We start from the raw sequence: 18,196 nt of genomic DNA on the forward strand, positions 1-18,196 counted from the left end.
TCCTTCCAAAACTGATTTTGATTCGTTTGTGATCACTCCCCAGGCTTTTTGTACCTTCCTCATCAATTTCCATACATCCCAACCGTTCATACAGCTTGTGGGACATTAGGCAGTAGTCGATTGTCGAGTGGGTGTTATTTCTTACCCATCTTATTTTCCCGTCGCATTTAATTTCAGTATTAACTATCACAAAATCATGAGCCTCACAAAAATCTACTAGCATCTGCCCTGTTGCATCTGTCGCCCCGCCGTCAAAGTATTCCAAATGTGCATTCATGTCCCCTAGGATGATTATCTCCCGTTTCATAGCTAACTCCCTGATGTCCTTGGCCATACATTTGAAATGTTTTGCATTCTCCTCTTTCAAATCATTCCCCGTTTTCAGATAAACAACTCCCAGGATTGTCTCAACATTCCCTACGGTGTCCTTGAGCCACATGTGCTCACTGCAGCTCTCCCTTACCCTTTCCCAGTCCTGTCCCTTCACTAGCGCCCCAAGGCCTCCTCCTCTGCGTTCTTTCCTTTTTCTGTTGCACCCAACCCAGGTGAATCCCGCAATGAATGGTGGCTCTTCCTCATCTCTTAAATGGGTTTCTGCAACTCCATATACCTGAAAATTTTACGTTTGTAACTGTTCTTCTATTTCGTCCCACTTAATGCGATTTCTTCCCCCCTGCATGTTGATGAACCCCACATTTACTGCCCTCTTCTTCCTCTTCCTCCTCCGTGCTCCTGTCCTGCCCCCCCTCCCCTGTCCTTCATCTTTTACGTTTTGGCTTGCAGGGTCGCCCTGCGTGCCTGCAAAAAAGCCTGAGCCCTACGACCCACCCTCGTTCCTACCTGCCATCCCGCCGGTGTAGTGTAGTGAATGCCATCTCGGCCGAAAGGGGGGAAGTTTTTCCTCCCAATCATTCTGTTCACCTCCACCACATCACACTTGAGGGCTCGCCCCAACTCCCTAATCACTACATTTGCCGCCACTACCTGTTCTTCAATGAAAGGGCCCTGTCCCCTGACCAGGCGTTGAAATGATGTTGATGTTGATGTGGCTTCACGTGCAAACGCACAGGGCGCTTGGAGGCCGTTGTACCGATCTCTGAGGCTTGTTGTTCTGCCGGGCCGCCCGATGGAGACGACGCACCGCCGTGTTTGCGCGACGAAAAGTGGAAACGCTACATTTTAACCGATGCGTACGCAATAAGCTGGTACGGTTTATGCGGATACAAAATTCATTATGTTCAATGGCCGCTGAGTTGGGGAATTGACTTTACTGCTTTTAAACCGAAACTACTGTTTAAGCGGGTACGGTTTAACGAGGTTTTACTGTACTTATTTTGAAGTAACTACTGGCACCATCAGACGTGTGTAACATGTGTGTCGGGCTGAAGTTCTTGCTTCATACACTCACAGATTTTTCCTGTGCGAAGCAAGCATGCGCAGCATCATGGCATGTGTTATCACTGATGAAAGCTAATTTTTGAGTAGATCATCTGATGGCAACACATGTGAATAGAGATACCTGTTCCTTGTGCCTATGATAGGACTGTACCTTGTTCGGTACAATAGCTGTCCAATTCTTGGCAAAGTCAAAGTGGAAGACACAGGATCTGTGCTGTTGATTCTGTTTGGCATCGTGTATTGATGATGCTCAAATGTGCCTTATTTAATCATGGGTGATCCACCAACAAGCCATACACTGAGCTCCTGCAGAAAGTAAAGTCGCCTGTGCTGTCTTTTTGACGATTTCTCCATTTTTCCACACTGCATAGTTTACCTCTGTCAATTCAGAGATACCCATAGTTATAGTATTCAAAGCATCCTCCTTTGCATAATAGTCACAATCACCCTGGAAACAGTCAGTTGTAGGCGAGGTGCAAAGACAGTTCTTTGAAGTGGTCAATTTTGTAGGCATAATCAGTGACATCATCTAGCGTGGAAACACATTGTGTGGCATTGGCGCAATAAATGCAAAGGCACATTTCTTGTTGTGGAGCAAGAAGAACCATTTTCAGCCAGAGGGAATAAAACTTTTGAGAGCCCAATAGGTGCATCTGGATTGGCCTCCTTAAAGAGACAATAGATCTCTCATACCGAATGAGGTCATAAATCTCTTGGCAACATATCTTTTGTTCCCATCAGTTAAAACAAATACCGGCATATTTATTCAAATATAAGGCGTTTTTTTCCCAGAATCCTTAGCCTCGAAGTCACCCTCCGCCTTATTGCGAGGCTAATAGATTCAGTTACTGTTTTAACCCTTTCAGTGTCGAGTGTTCTTGAAGGTAACGTGCCTCCAGCATCGTTTTTTTTTTCTTGGATATTATGAAACAAACTCACCGGTTTACTTTTAGTTGTGCAGAAATGAAAATATTTGCATGGATGCATGTGGTCCTCACATTCCTATTTGACGAAACAAATGTCAAAAGAAACGTGGCAGGACAGAAATGCAAAAACGTACCGGCACATCTGTAAGGCTGAAAGGGCTGCAATATGGCTGCAGCAGCGCCACGTCTCTGGCAATCCAGATTTTAAACAGCAGTGCAAATTATACCAACTAATTTGTCATGTGATACAGTACCATATTTTTGCGCATATAGCCTGCATTGAGAATTCTAAAAATTTAACACTAAATGTGGAGTGCTGGTTCTACGCAAATTTAGCGCTGAGGTGTGGCTTGACAGCATCATGGTGCATGCTGCCATAAAGCCGCATCTCAAGGGAAAGTTCTCACCAATTGAGTTCCATTATCTCCTAGGAAACCCCACCCTCTCTCCACTGCCATGTGTTGCTTCCTTGCTCTCTATTTCATGGTTACCATTTTGTGTTTTGGCTCTGTTAGTAATTCAGTATTTTGGGCAATGCCCACCGAGTCTGAATCTGTCAAGAACATCCATGTTCATCTTTCATACAGTAATCCACAGCTGTCTGGATGTTTGCTGGACTCGACCATCTTCTTTCATGCGCATCTGGTGCTGACCATATTCAATGCTTCTTGCGGCAGTGTCGGGATTTGTATCTCACATAGGCTGACGAATTAGGAAGAAGAGCTTCCATTCATTCGCTCTTGGTAGGAGGAGCATGCCTCATAGGCTAAAGTTGCCATAAAGTTGTCATTGAGTCCACATGCCACGTTTTGTATCTGAAGGGTTCAAATGGGGGTTAGGCACTTCGAAGTGACATTTGGCCCTTGCAGTGCAACCGATTTCAGCGTGCTTCTGCTGTGGATGAAAGTTTCTACATTGCGAATGTGACTTCTGCAGTGCATGCAAGGCAAAGTTTCAGGTGAGTGTACGTACTGCTTTCGGCCTCCAACTTCATCTTCTTCTGGTACAAATTCATGAACCATTTCAGCAGGGGAGACATCAAAAAAAGACAGCATTTCTCTGATTCTGAAGCAATTCTGGCAGACCTGGTTGTCATCATGTGCATGGCAGGCACAGTCGCCGGATGATAATTTATACATGCTTGATTATTTGAACAGCTTCACGGCACCGCCACCAGCTTCATAAAATTAATGTACAAGGATGACTGAAATTTTGGATGTCTTACAGCGCGCCGTGTGTGTAATTTGGCCACCGAGTCAAGCATAAATCGATATTTTTGTTCTGATACATCACCAGCATAGTCATCGGCCATGTTGCCAGTGCCTCCTCAAAACCGAAACTAGTGAATTCTAGTCGATTTAGTAGTTACTGATAACAATCCGATGCATGAATTGACTGTACTTTCGTGTGCGCAAAGCAGAGGCCAAGATTAGAGTGTACTTGATTGACCCAAGAGGAAGTCCGCATCAGGTTGACACTGTGCTTCATGCTCAGGCATTCCTTTTATGAAATCACAGATGATGCTACCATTGCCTATACCTGAAACATTATTATCTAACGCATTGCCTCCGAGATGGGATGTGCAGCGCCCTGTCTTGGAGTTGTCAAGTGGACAACAGAAGACAGTGCATCCAAAACAACTGGAGTTGGTGCAGCTTCTGATTAAGGCAGCTAAAGCACTGCCAAAATTTTCAACGTTTTTTTCTTCACTTGCTCTGTCTGCCGCATCCTCCTGTGGACCCACTCCCCATTCTAGTACACTCTGCCAATATGTTGAAGAGAAATTACTTTTACAACAGCCTCATTCGAGAGTGCAAACAACACAGGGGCACGAACGATGGCCAAGGAGAGGACTAAATGCTTGAAATTGCAGCAGAAAGTTCGACATTGTAGAACGCCGTGCTTGAAATCATAATTGTGTTTTCTTAGCATACGGCTGCGTCCTGGTAAAGTTCTCATTTCTACCACCTATATTGTCGTTGCAAACAAATAAAGCAACAAGTTTTTTAATGTTGTTTTTCCAGTGTCTGTGAACAGCTGTTTGCTATATTCTGAGAAAAATTACACATTTTTTAAATTTTATTTTTAAATAGGGTTCATTTTTGTCAAAATGGGGAAATTTGAGGCAAAAATTTGTAAAAATATGTATTTGTGCTACAGCAGCAATATTCATCACAATTGTTGAACATATTAAGTTTTCCCAGTCCACCAGGATTCAAAAAGCTACGTACATTGGCTTTAAAATTCTGAAAAAGTTGCAACTTTTAAAAAGTGTCTCCTATTTAGAAAAATTTCAAAAATATTTGTTCTGCCCAGAAGCCTCAAGTAATGCTAGCTTACTCTTCTTTACATATATGCTTTACACAAAAAGAACGTATTCTTTGTAGCTGTAACATTTCATATTTGTTATCTTAATTTTGCAAGAGTGTCTGGTGCATAAAAGTGGTGCTTCCACACTGAAGAACTTGGGTATTTTTTTCCTCCTAAATTGTTCAGTTACTACTAGAGAAACGAAGTTAACTTTCATGCTACCAAGTGGTATGCACATAAAATATGAAATATTCATTGGAATCTAAAATATCCATTTTTGGACCTGTTTTAATCTCTTGTGGAATCGTCCAGTTGCCATTGCTATTTTACTTCAAAGTATGACTTACCATATATTTACCATACCAAATGACTGCCCATTGTCTCTAAGGACAGTCATCTAAGACCTTTTAAGATCTCTCACTTCTGAAGTTAGCTTGCATGTAAAATTTATGGTGTCATGTCTCAGATCAGCTCAATTGGAGTTTTCAGACTTGCATACGTTTTCGGGAGCACTTACATTTGCAACATGTCACTTTCATTAATTTGCCTAGTGTACATTTCTTTAGTTACGTGCTTTAATTTAATTTTTTTTTGTAAAATTTTCTTTCGTATTTCTTTCCAGCTGTCTATTTACTTTTGCATTTCGAACTTCATGTATCAATTACAGTACCATGTTTCATAAATTCTTTAAAATGAAATAGAGCATGAACATTTTATGACTGAATACTTCCGGTTGGAGATACTGCAGGTGACTAGGTCCTATCTTGTCGCCTGTCTCCATCATGTTTCCTTTGCCCTTATTTTCGTGGTAAGAGCATTAGTATTGGACATGTTGGATGCAGAGTTGTATATAACCTGCCATTAAATAAAGTAGTATTATGATTATGTATTTATCTTGCATGTTGTTCAGCTGTACGAATGCTTTCGGACATGGGGTTTCACCTGCTATGGCCAAGCAAGTTAAAGCCCCATGATACAACACAAATCTGGTGCTCCAGCAAGTTGCGCAAGTTTTGCACAGGTATGCCAGAGAATCTTCCTTGCCTTCAGCTACATTGTGCGTTGCTGTCTCATGTTCCATACTTTCCATTACTTATGGTGCCTTGTTTTAGTAGAACCAGTTAAAATATGGTGCATGGTGTTTTTGGTAGTTATCTCATAGTATTGGCTGTTAACAAATTAGACATTTGAGATTATTCAGGAAACTCCTGTAACTTTAGGGAATGCATGTAAAATGTTTGTTAGAAATTTAAAGTTTGAGCATTAGAAATCAAAGACATTCTTGAAGTCTTATCCTAAAATGGGCTCTGCGGCGCTCTTTGGCCGTTGTAAATAAATCATACTAGACGAGAGAAAATGCGTCCGTGAACACCTGAGCCAAATATTACTCAATTCCATGCAGTGGGGAACGCACAATGCCTCTGTAAACTTCATTAATAAAAAAACTAGCACAAATAACAGGGACACAGACAGAGGAGGCGACAGGACGAGCGCTCGTCCTGTCCCCTCCTCTGTCTGTGTCCCTGTTATTTGCGCTAGTCTTTTGATTAATGATGTCACACCAACTAGCCCAGCTTTCTGCCTTGATCACCTCTGTGAAGATCGGTCATGCTTTTCTGTGGCTCTCTCAAACCCCTACCATCTAAACTGCACATGATGTCACCATGGCACCCTCATATGACTATAGGCTAGACGGGTGAGAACGTCACGAGCAATATTAACTTTATTAGTGGCAACGAAAGTGTTTTCAACATTAACAATGTTCATGATACTTGATGTCTTAAAATATTACGAAATACAGTCGACTCCCGATAATTCGAAGCCGCTTAATTTGAATTTTCGGTTAATTAGAAGTGAAGTGCTGGTCCCGTCAGTTTTGCATGTAATCCTATAGAAGAAATCGCTCGATAATTCGAAGTCCTCATCCAGTAATATTGTTTAATTCGAAGTTAATTTTCAGCCGGGATCCTCGAGGTGACCATCATTCTTTGGTAGAATGTGCAATTTTTCAAGTGTTGCAACAGTTCCGTGCTCCGCGTTGGTGTCATTGCCACCGCAGCCGCCCGCAACGCCATCCTTCTTGGAGCGGCGCGATTATTCATTGCTACGGCTGCCATGGCCTCCGCGATCAACTCCGGCGGGAGGCGAAGCGGCTCCCACCGGAGGCCACGCGCGGCTGCCGCGCGTGGCCGGAGCTGATCGCGGAGGCTTCGCGGGTGCCATAGATGCACGCAGCGCTGCATACTGGCAGTGGCGAGATTGTGCGAGATTAGTCTTGCAGCGTGCGCAGCGTCGAGGCGTGTGTTGGTCGAGCGCCTTTGTGCGGGAAGCTCTTAGGCTAGGTTGTTCCACAAGGGATTCGGAATTGACTGTACCTAGTCGCGCAGTTTATAGCCATGGCAAACCATGGCTCTTATCGCACGCTCGACCTGGCAACGAAAGTCAAGGTTTTGAAGGAAGTTGAGAAGGGAGGTGCCGCCAAACAAGACATAGCACGGAAGTACGGGATCAAGCCGAACACGCTCTCAAACTACATCAAGAACAAGCGCACAATAATGGATGCATTTGAGAACGACAAGTTCAAGACTTCTCGGAAGCGAATGCGCACCGGCGCTTACCCAGAGTTGGAGAATGCTCTGCTGGTTTGGATTAGGGAGACTGCACTCTTCTGCAGATGAGACTGCACTCTTCTATATCGGCTTCTACCAGAGAAGACCCTGAAATTCAAGGACAACGACTGTGCTGGGGGCAAATGCAGCAAGGAGAGAGTGTCTGTGCTGATCGCGGCAAACATGACTGGCACGGAACGATGTCGGTTACTTGTGATCGGGAAAGCCGCGAAGCCGAAATGTTTTAAAGGCGTGAAGACGCTGCCTGTGGACTATGAGGCCAACAAAAAAGCGTGGATGACGGCCGAAATCTTCAAGAGCTGGATAAGCAAATTGGACTGCAAGTTTGCTGCTTCGAACCGCAAGGTGTTGTTCCTTGTCGATCACTGCAGTGCTCACGTGAATGTGCCAGCCTTGAGTGCAATACGCCTCGCATTTTTGCCTGCAATCACAACGGCTGTTTTGCAGCCAATGGACCAAGGCATCATCAAGAATGTTAAAGTCCTGTACAGGCGGCACCTCCTCGAGCGCATGATTTTGTGTATGGATAGCTCCACAAAGTACGAGGTGAGCCTGCTTAGTGCCATCCACATGTTGGCGCGAGCATGGGATCGTGTGAAGCAAGAAACAATCGCAAACTGCTTCAGGGCTTGCGGTTTTGTGGCAGCTTCTTCGGTGGATGCCTTTGAAATTTCAGCGGAGGAAGCGTCAACAAGTGAGCTTGACGGCACTGATTTTGGTGATGCTCTCGGGGACGGCAATTGTGAAGATTACGTCGCCGTAGACAAGGCGGTCGAAACGTGCGGTGCGCTGACGGATAGCGAAATCGTAGAGATTATTCGGCCCCAGGAAGCGACCGAGGAAAGCGACGATGACGTTGAAGGCGAGCCGCAGCCTACGGCTGCCGATGTAGCTGCGGGCCTTGCTCTCGCGGAGCGCTTCTTTGCCGCTGAAGGTAACGCGGAAGAAGCGTTCCGCCACATCTACAGCCTGCAGAACTTGCTTTCAGCAGCGCGATTTGGCAAGAAGAAGCAAAGCAAGATGACCGACTATTTTTCTTAGAGAAAATACTCGATTTCGCCACAAATAAAGTGCTGTTTTTTGTGTTTTGTGCTTAATTGGAAGTTCATTTAATTAGAAGTTTTTTGCGGTGCCCGTGAACTTCGTATTAACGGGAGTCGACTGTACCGCTGCATTCAGTGTTCACACAAAATTCAGTTTTGTATTTCCCGTATTCAGCAGCCGTCGTCTGCTTGAGTTTTGCTGCCTCCACAAGGCTGTGGCGAGTCGTGACGTTGCTGAAGTTTTGCCGACTAATATCGCCATAGAGTTTCTCACTATATTACCTAGAGGGGAATCTGGCGTTGTTGCGCTGTGGTACGCATGGGAATGCTGGTATATTGTGACTTCGGATTGGCATCGTTCTCGGAGAGCCAGGCAAGCACCATTCCATCTGTCACAATCATTCATTTTCTACTAAAACAACACATAAAAAGCTGTTTTAGCTTTATTATTACACAAAAACATGCTTTGTTTGACTATGAGAACTTGTTATTGCACATACAATTACATGATACATAAAAAGTATCAGCGGGCCGCTAAAGTTAGAGGACAGACGACAAGATTCGCGCTCACTTTGAAACAGTTTCTCATATGTCTTGCTTTTCTTCGCTTGGTCATGCATTGTAGGTGAGTAAAGATGTAAGATGCGTGAATGGAAACATTTTATGAAGATTTTACTTTAAGAATGCGTTACTTGTGTAACCATATCCACGTTTTAGACAAAGCCTCTTACAACACCAGCCAGCACAAGCCTCACAGACACATACACCGTCATTCCCATGACGGCACAGTGCCCCTTAGGAAACTCCCGTAGACGGTGGCACCAGATTTCCCTCTAGGTGTTATAGTGAGAAACTCTATGACTATCACAGTGCGCATCTGCGCGGTGCAGTGTATCTTTCACTTTTGCGTTGACCAGGGCGTCTACCAAGCTGACATTTCCAAATTCCCTGAGTTTTCCAGGTTTTCCTTGAGTGCTTTTGCAAAATTCCCTGAAAGACACAGAACTCTGTTTTATGTCAAAACTGACGAACACCATGTTGCCCGATGCTGTCACTCTCTAGTATGCATGTTAAAAATTAAAAACGACTTAATCCAGTTGAATAGTGAGGAATAGTGTTTATTTTATTCAAAAAGAAAACAGAAGGGAGACGTTAGTAAAATGCACAATGAATAAAATATTTTCGAAAAAAAAATGGTTAAGCCCATTGTAAATCAAGTCAAACATTTTCAAATACGAATGAAAAGAGATGCATACAGAATCAAATATTTTCGAATATGAGCTATATCTATCAACTTATAGCAAGTTCATTGGTTTCAGGCGAGAACTTTGTCGCAAGTGAGATTTTCTCTCAGCAACTGGAAAGTCAACCTCAACTGTCCTGACATACTCTCAGCCAGCGAACGACGCCTCAGTGTTGCATTTCACTGCTTTAAAGCGTTTATTTTGGTAATGAGGGACATCTGCATCTCGGCGTCAGCCAACACTTCGCTTTTTGAGCTCAAGCCCCTTCAAAGAAGTGGTGGCACACTTCCTTGCCCGTTCATTCCTCAATGCATCGGTCCTTTCTGTTCTTGTCCTGCGCCGCGCGTTCGCCCCATGGACCATTTGAAGCATCCTCTTGCCCAGTTGTACACGTCCGATTTATTGTAATAGGAGACGGCGGGTGCACGCGTGTATTTATACATACCGTGTTCCGTGACCATTACCCTTTCCCACGCTTAAGCTTCACCGCAATACTTGGCGTATGCTTCACCGCGTAAAAGTTCTGTGTTGAGGCGAAGCTGAATTTCGGGAACCGGCATTATGCAACGCGCCGTACTTTCTGAGCTTCGAAGTCAATCGCGAAGATTACAAAGGCGGAGTTGGTGCCATTGCTGACAGCGGCAAATTCTTTAAAGAAAAAATACGGCTCGAACGCCAAAAAGCTTAATAGCTAACGTCGAAGCAGCTCGACCTAGCATTCTTATCGGACACCCAGGATTTATTTTCGGGAAGGGTGGCGGGGGGTGGTGTACCCACGGTAACTTTTCTATGCAAATGTGGGGGGCAGGTACCTTTGCTAGTGCAAATGTGAATAATGCCCACCATTCCCAATAAAGATGCGTAAACCCGTAAAAGAGAATTGAAATAAGGTGTATCTCACAGGTATGCCTGTAAGATGCACCTCTCCTTTACTTGGCAAACAAGGAACCACATCAAATGAACTCATGCATGAAAGAAGCTCAGGAAGAACACTGTCAGGAACAAGTAAACAAGCGAAAGTGTAAAATAAACATTTCTAGTAGCATTTTTTGAGTTAGCTCTGGAAGAATTGTAGAGAAATATATATTTGCAGAACAATCACAGGTTTTTTTGGATCCCTCGTTTACTGTTAGCTAAGTGCCAAAACCGACTTGTGTTGTTATTTGGGAAGTTGCGTAAGGATGCATAGTCACCAGACCTGTATAACCCCGTAGAGCGCAAGACGCTGCGGTTCTGGACGTACTGAGCCAACCGCGGAAGATTAGATCAGGCGGCTCGACTGATAACTGTAGAAGCGTCATTCAAGACACGCGGAATTATTCTCCACTTCCGGTGGCGTTTTCTCTACTTCCTTTTTAAATAAAAGATGTTGATCCATAAATATTTTCACAATGGTTAAATTTATAAATTTTTGCTTTTCCTTCTTGTTTGACTGTTGCCTTGGCTCTCTCCCTTAGTAGATCGCTTAATTTCTCAACTCCTTGCGACTCTTGTTTCCAGTTGCCAATTTTGCTCGAAAAGTGCTGTACAATTAGGGAAAAACCAGACTAGGTAACGGGTGACAGTCATATTGCTTATTGGTTTAATGATTATTGCAGGGTCTCATGATAAATGCTGTTTCACATTGTTTTATTTTCCGCCTTATCTAGCCCATATCACTGGTATATGGTTCCAAGGATCTGCCAGCATCGCAACGAGCCGCCACTCTAGAAATAATGAAGCAAAAGGAAAAGTTAAACGCAACTGGTGTCTTCTCCGGCCGCAACTCGTTCCACGAGCATGCAGACCAGCTGACTACGAACCGAATCCCTTTCCTGGTCCCTGGATCAGTCTAAACAAAGAAGGTTGAACTAACGAAGCAGCAGCGATGCATGTGATCATTGAATAGATGGTGACAACTGAACTCATCTCGAGTTAATTGCGTGGGCACCGAATCGATGAGAAAACTGACCTTCACACCCCAGGAGATGCGGATAACTACCGCCATCCAAAAGCAGCAAAAAATTAAAGATTCCACTCTGTGAAGATGGAATGGCAGTGAAAGCTGACGACAGTCAAAGCTCTCAAACAAAAAGCTAAGTGCTTCACCTCCACTGTGGGTCGGCCCAAAGATACTGCAATATCAGGCCGACCCCCGGCGGAAGTGAAGCAGGCGTTAAGCACTCCCCATATGTAGGCCGATCCCAACGGTAGTGTAATGCCAGGCCGATCTGCGGCGGAGGTCAAGCAAGCATTAAGCACTCCCCATACATGGGCCGATCCCGAAAGTAGTGCAATGCTGGGCTGACCCGCGGCGGAGGTGAAGCAGGCGTTAAGCACTCCCCATACGTGGGCCCACCCCGAAGGTCCCGAAGGGTGCGTTACAGGTTCCCGAGCCCACAGGGGTATGTGCCATTGAGCTTGGACTCTTTCTGCACTATCACCAGGACCGGCCCACATGATTATTTTTTCTGTTGACGGATGCCGAAAAAACTATGGAAGGTTAGTCATATACAGCTTTCGCTGTAAAAGGCAGCAAAATGTTGACCGCCGAATAGATTGATTTGTCATCGCTTTAGGAATGGGTGTGAAGAGTGGTGGCGTGGGCAGGGAGGGGAGAGGTATGCCGCTTAATTTCAGGGGTGGGGGCATGGGTACGTGCCTGGTTCTTATACATTGACTCTATGGGGTACATGGTGGTGCTGTGAAGCCATCCAAATTATCGGGCATGTAGCAAAAATCGGCTGTCCGGAAAATCTGTCATTGACTGTACACTGGCAACTCCTTCAGGCGATGACGCAGCGTCAAAGACGAATTGTACAATTCCTCTCTGTTACTCGATCAGCATTAGCACGGCTTTCGTTCCCTTTCAATAAAATTATAGCTACCATATTTATTCGAATCTAGGCCGATAGATTTTTTTCAAATAATCCTATTCCAAACTCTATGGTCGGCTTAGCTTCGAGGATATTAATTAACGTGCCAGTTTTTCATTGAAACTGCTAAATATGGTGCATAGCTAGCGCCATATAGAAAAGTCAGTATCGCAGCCGCTACTAGCCGTGCCAGTAGCCTACTGTACACACGCGAGGTCGCCATTTTGGCCTGTGTCGTGTCGGCCGTATTGGTGTGCAGCGTGATGTTATCACTATGGCACCAAGCAGGAGATGCCACTACAGTGCCGCTTTCAAGTGAAAAGTCGTGATAGCCACAGAGGCATTGTCGAACCTTCATGCCGGGCCGGACTTCGGCGTCGACGAGAAAAACGTCTGTCATTGGAGGGGACAACGACAGCAGCTTTTTGCGTGCGCTGCAACAAGGATGGCATTTAGCGGACCAAAGAAAGGCCGTCACCACGAAGTGGAGACAGTTTTGGCCGACTTTGTTCGGACTAAAAATGCAGCTGCCCTTACAGTGACAACAGAAGTGCTCCAAGCGAAAGCTAGGGAACTTTCGAGGGAGCGAGGCCTAACGCCAAAGGATTTCAAAGCCAGCCAGGGCTGGCTTCAGAAATTCATGAAGCGCTTCGGCTTCAGCCTCTGACGTCGCACTTCAATCACCCAGAAGCTGCCAAATGTATTCAAAGAAAAGCTGATGGCTTTTCAGTGCTACGTGCTGCGAAAGAGAGAAGTGGCAGGCTACAATCTTGGGCAAATCATCAACGCCGACCAGACGGCTGTGTATTTTGATATGCCAGTGACGTACACCATGAATGAAAAGGGTGCCAAGGAGGTGAAAGTGCGCTCTGCAGGCTAGGAGAAGCAGCGCGCAACTGTGATGCCGTGCTCCACAGCTGAAGGCATAAACTCCCTCCTTATATGATATTTAAAAGGATGACGCTGCCTGCTCGAGAAACTTTCCCAAGAAATGTCATTGTGCCAGCAAATGAGAACGGGTGGATGACAGGTGCGATGGTGGAAGAGTGAGTAAAGATTGTGTGGCGATGGCGTCCAGGAGCTCTTTTGACAAAGAACTTGCTCCTTGTTGTCGACTCTTACCGTGGGCACTTGACCGACAACATGAAGGCTGCGCTCCCCCAAGCGCACACGGACCTCGCTGTGATACTGGGCGGCATGACGGGCCAGTTGCAGCCACTTGATGTCAGCATCAACAAACCTTTGAAGGATCGTCTGCGGAAATATTACTTGGACTGGTTGACTGACGAAGACCACATGCTAACGGCAACAGGCCGCATCAAACGTGCATCGCTATCGCAGCTGGCGGGCTGGGTAGCTGCAGCGTGGGACAACATCCCAGGTACTTTGATCGTGCGCGCCTTTAAAAAGTGCAGCATATCTAATGCGCTTGATGGTACCTAAGATTGTGCACTGTTTGAAGGTGACAGTTACAAGGAACACAGTGACAACAACGTTGAATGAGCTCTGCACGTTCAGATTCAATAAATGCTGTTTGCATTTTGTGAACGCTATCCTCGCTTTTTTTGTTCGGCCTACGTTCAAGGTAATATATATATATTTTTTGTTGGCTTCGAACTTTAGTGGGTCGGCTTAGAATCGGGGTCGGCCTAGATTCGAGTAAATACGGTAATTTTCCCTGATATAAACACAAATTCCCTGAGTTTTCCCTGAATATTTCCAGACTGTGCAAAATCCCTGATAATTGCCGGTTTTCCCGGTAGGTAGACACCCTGATTTACTCACTTGAACACAAGTGGTGCAGACATTGTTTGTCGCATTCCAGGCTGTGGAATTTGTGGGAGATGCACTTCACTGGCCTTTGAATAAAAATGAATGCGAAACACCTACTTCGGTGTGAAGTTGTGGGCTGCAAAGGTGGTGAGAGTGGTCAAAATGAATGGCGCCGGTTAAACAAGATGAGTGGCTTTGACAATCCTTGTTAAATGGCTGTCTTCGAATTTAACTTAGCGTGTTGTTGGCACCATAACCAGAAGTAGTGTTGTGTATGTGACCATCTAAAACCCAATTTAAACTGCTTGCCACTGTGGGATTTGGTGAGCAAAACATTGTGGGCACCATCCTGCTCTGTTGTAGCCTACGCAGTGGAAGCCCTTGAAGAAGGAGCAGGAGCACTGCGGAGGGGATGCAGGGTGACGTTTGAATGCCGTTAACTCTGCGCCTACTAACGCATTGAAATACTTTTTGCTGCAAAATAGTTCTAAAATTCTGTCCTTTCATTTGAAATGCTTTGTATGGCTTCGATAAAAAGTGTTGAAGTGCCCCTTTAAAAAAAATACCTGTAATGCCTTAGAGGCATCGTAGTCTCTGCTTATGCCTCAGTCACATGGTTTAATAAACATAAAAATCAGAGATCATTGAAAACTCCAAGCCTTATTGGATCCCTTCTGCATGCTCACACAAAGGGGCCAATCAGGCGTGCATATTCTTATGTTTCAACACGGCAAAGGAAATTCCTTAGGTGTTTCCCGTGAGGCACTTCCCCCCTTTCTTCAGCACCCATCCAGACATTGATGCAGACTGTTGACAGGTCAACAAAGAAGCTTGCCTTAAGGAACAATAACCGACGCATTCTGTAGATGGGGTAACAGCCGTGAAGGGTCACTGCAAGCTGACCGTCACTGAGAGTCCACTAATTGATAAAAGGGACCAATGTCGAGAAGTACCGTGGGAACTGCATCCACCTTGGTTTCCCAGATTGCAAGGCGATTGCAACGTATGCGGGGGCGATGGTGCACCATAGGAGATGGAGACGGCGGAACGGTGCAATATCATGGGATGGAGTTTGCAACCAATTCGATGATTATGATTGGCCGAGATACAGTCATCAGATTCCCTAGTCTAGTCTCCTAGGGAAAAGAACTGTTTGAAAAGCGGAGATGTTTGATGAAGTGAGAGCGTACTAACGTGTCCAGATATGATTAAGACGTTTAATGTGTTCCTACATTGAGTGAGTTTCCATATCTGGAGCCAGTGTAAATGCAAAATAAACCTTTTTCCTTCACTCCTACTCCTGGATGTACTCATCCCTGTGCCTGGAGGATTCTTGGCCTAAACACTACCCCGAGCCACAACAATATTTCAAAAGACTTCAATTTCAATGGTCTTTAAAAGCGAGTGTGTGACTGTGTTATTAGCTACGTGCACATACACTTTTGGGGCTCACTTAAGTCAAGCTCACGTGTTGCAAAATGTACATCTCTCCCAAATTTTCTTCATGGCTAGGCTTCCTGTTTTCCTGTGCTGATGTCACACACATTTGTGTCCTTTCACTGGGAAATAAAATGGTGACCTTTAAGAGGGATTGAATAAAGAGAAAAATATAATTAAGCGGAATCAAATTAATTGGTGTGTACTGCTGTATCTGCATAACTCAGCTTTTGCAAGCCCTTGTATTCTCAGAAAGGTACAGCAATGATTCTCTCTAGAATAAGTTCCGGCAGCAGTGCTGACCAGTGGAGTCGCAAGAGTGTAGAAAGGTTGAAGAGTCAATGGACCGTTGTGAGCAGAATAGCAACTTAACTGTTGAGCTACTGCGACAAGCAGGATGAGCTTCAGAGGAACGAATACATGACACTTGTGCGTAAGTAGAATCCCAAGGATATCACACCTTGAAGGTGCAAAACAGCTAATGCTTGATAGATGCGAGATGGAGCAATGTTTACCAAATGTACCTGCAGAGCTGTATAAAATGGTCCCGAACGAAATTATTTGCTCAAGAAATTATTTTCCCCACTCTACATTGGTGTGGTTCACCTCATTTGTGTTTCTTCTTATAATTTACTTATCTATTTTGAACACAGCACATATTGTACTGTGGCTGGCTTTTTGGTGCATACAGGTAGCATCCGTCGGGTGCAAGAGGGCCTCAGTCATCCATTGATCCCATGTGGCTGGCACTGGGGTGGATCTGTCAGTGATCTGCCCCCACTCCTGGTGCAGCTGCTGACTGACATTCCCAACGGCCAAGCATCAGTATGATGACTTCTTACCTGCCCCCAGACACACACTCAGTAAGACGTTAATTTACACTGTTTTCCTTTCCCGTGGACCTTCTGTAAAACCTTTCGTATCAGTGATACTTCACAACAGTGTTGCAGTTCGGCCTTGGGGCAGAAATTAAGCAAATTAAGTACAGTAGAGCTTCTTTGATACATTTCTGTTTTGTTACATTTTCTCCGCTTATGCTCTGAAGTGCCAATCACGTTTAGTGTCTCTATAGACATGGGTTTGTTAAGTTGTTTTTCCTGTTTGTTATGTTTCCTTTCCTGGTTGTTCCGTCCAAAAACTGCACCAACACACCACTGACACTGTATTGTTTGTTGGCGGCACCTATGTTGCCCATCACATGTCACCACTGATAGCGGTTATTTTGCAGAACCTGCCATGCAGAACACAGTACGATAGCCATGTTCAGATCATCGCCAGTCACCGATCTAAACTATTGATGGAGTCAAAAGCCAAGAGGTGGACGTAGGCACAAGCAGTTGGCACAACACACACATTCATGGGTGCTGTCTCATGTCTCTCGATACCTTGCGCACTTGCTTTGATATAGCATAAGGCTGCGCAGAAACTGAAAAAGGGCTGTGAGTGCACGAAAAGAGGCTTTTGTTATCGAAGATTTACCCCAAGCACTAGGTTGAAATTACACGCTTCAGTTAGTGTTGTTAGTTAGTCACTTCAAAAAAGGTGTTTACCATTCAATCTAACTGCCAGGCAGTGGTAGCAAGTTTTACTGATTGGGTTTTCCGTAGTTTGTTGGCTTCCTATTCAACTGCAAATAAGGTTTCTGTGTGTCTTATCAGCAATTCAGCTGCAAGCATTGTCAGATGTTGCATTTTTCTGGATCTTGCATTCTGTTTACATGGTTCCCTAAAACATATCAATGGGGTTTTACTGTACACTGCTGGCCAAGAAATGGTTACTACGCACACCTGCTCTATGCTGGGAGACTTGCAATAAGTTCCTGCTATGTTTAAGTGTTACCTGTCGCTGTGGCTCAGTGGTTCTGCTGCTGACCTCGAGTTTGAGGGTTTGACACTCAGTTGCGGTGGCCATTATCCGATGGCGGCAGAATCTAAAAAATGCTTGTTTTCTGTGCTTTGGGTTCACGGTACAGAAACACAGGTGCTCAAAATTAATCCAGAGCCACCCACTACAGCATATCTCATATCCTGTGAAGTGCTTCAGGGCATTACCCCCTATAATTTAATTTATCTTTAAGGCAGATGTTAAGGGCAGCTCTAGCAAGCCATTGCTTAGTAGGTGCATACGGCAACCATGTGAGTACCCGCCTCACTCCTAAAACTCGCTATGGTAGCATGGTTGTTATGCTGTTTTGCTGCTGATCACAGGGTCACAAAATAGAATCCCTCCTCCAGCAATCACATTCTACAGGGGCGTGGAATGCAACAGCGCTTGTGTGCTTAGATTTAGGTGCATGTCAAAGAATCCCAGGTGGTCAAAATTTATCCGTACAAGCTTTAGTATTTTAAATCTCATCTGTCATGCCCCGTTGCTCAAGACGCCCCAGTGCTGGACCTGTCTTTTCTAGCTGTGCTGTGCAGAGATGGTAAAGCAGTTCAGCTGCTGAACATGCTGCTTCCATGTACAAGGGTGTTGTTTTTTCAGGAGTGGGTGATTTCATGATGTACTTGATGTAGCTGTGATACCTTGCAGGAAAAAAAGGGGGGAGGGTCGATCTCTCATGAATGAGCAATGACTCAA

The 18,196-nt window shown here is 44.9% G+C and overlaps 1 protein-coding gene across 5 annotated transcripts in view; it reads left to right on the forward strand.

The window, feature by feature from the left end:
* The window catches only part of LOC142558599 (endonuclease/exonuclease/phosphatase family domain-containing protein 1-like), a 75,707-nt gene that overhangs the window by 42,911 nt on the left and 14,600 nt on the right, over window positions 1-18,196 (forward strand). For all 5 annotated transcript variants that reach the window (XM_075670762.1, XM_075670780.1, XM_075670787.1 and 2 more), the window contains exons 9-10: window positions 5,545-5,655; window positions 16,308-16,479. In XM_075670762.1, coding sequence (XP_075526877.1) covers window positions 5,545-5,655; window positions 16,308-16,447 — 251 coding nt within the window. In that variant the 3' untranslated portion in view covers window positions 16,448-16,479. The remainder of the gene's footprint in view (window positions 1-5,544; window positions 5,656-16,307; window positions 16,480-18,196) is intronic.

The sequence above is a fragment of the Dermacentor variabilis genome, chromosome 1 (assembly GCF_050947875.1).
Source record: "Dermacentor variabilis isolate Ectoservices chromosome 1, ASM5094787v1, whole genome shotgun sequence".
Taxonomy (NCBI): domain Eukaryota; kingdom Metazoa; phylum Arthropoda; class Arachnida; order Ixodida; family Ixodidae; genus Dermacentor; species Dermacentor variabilis.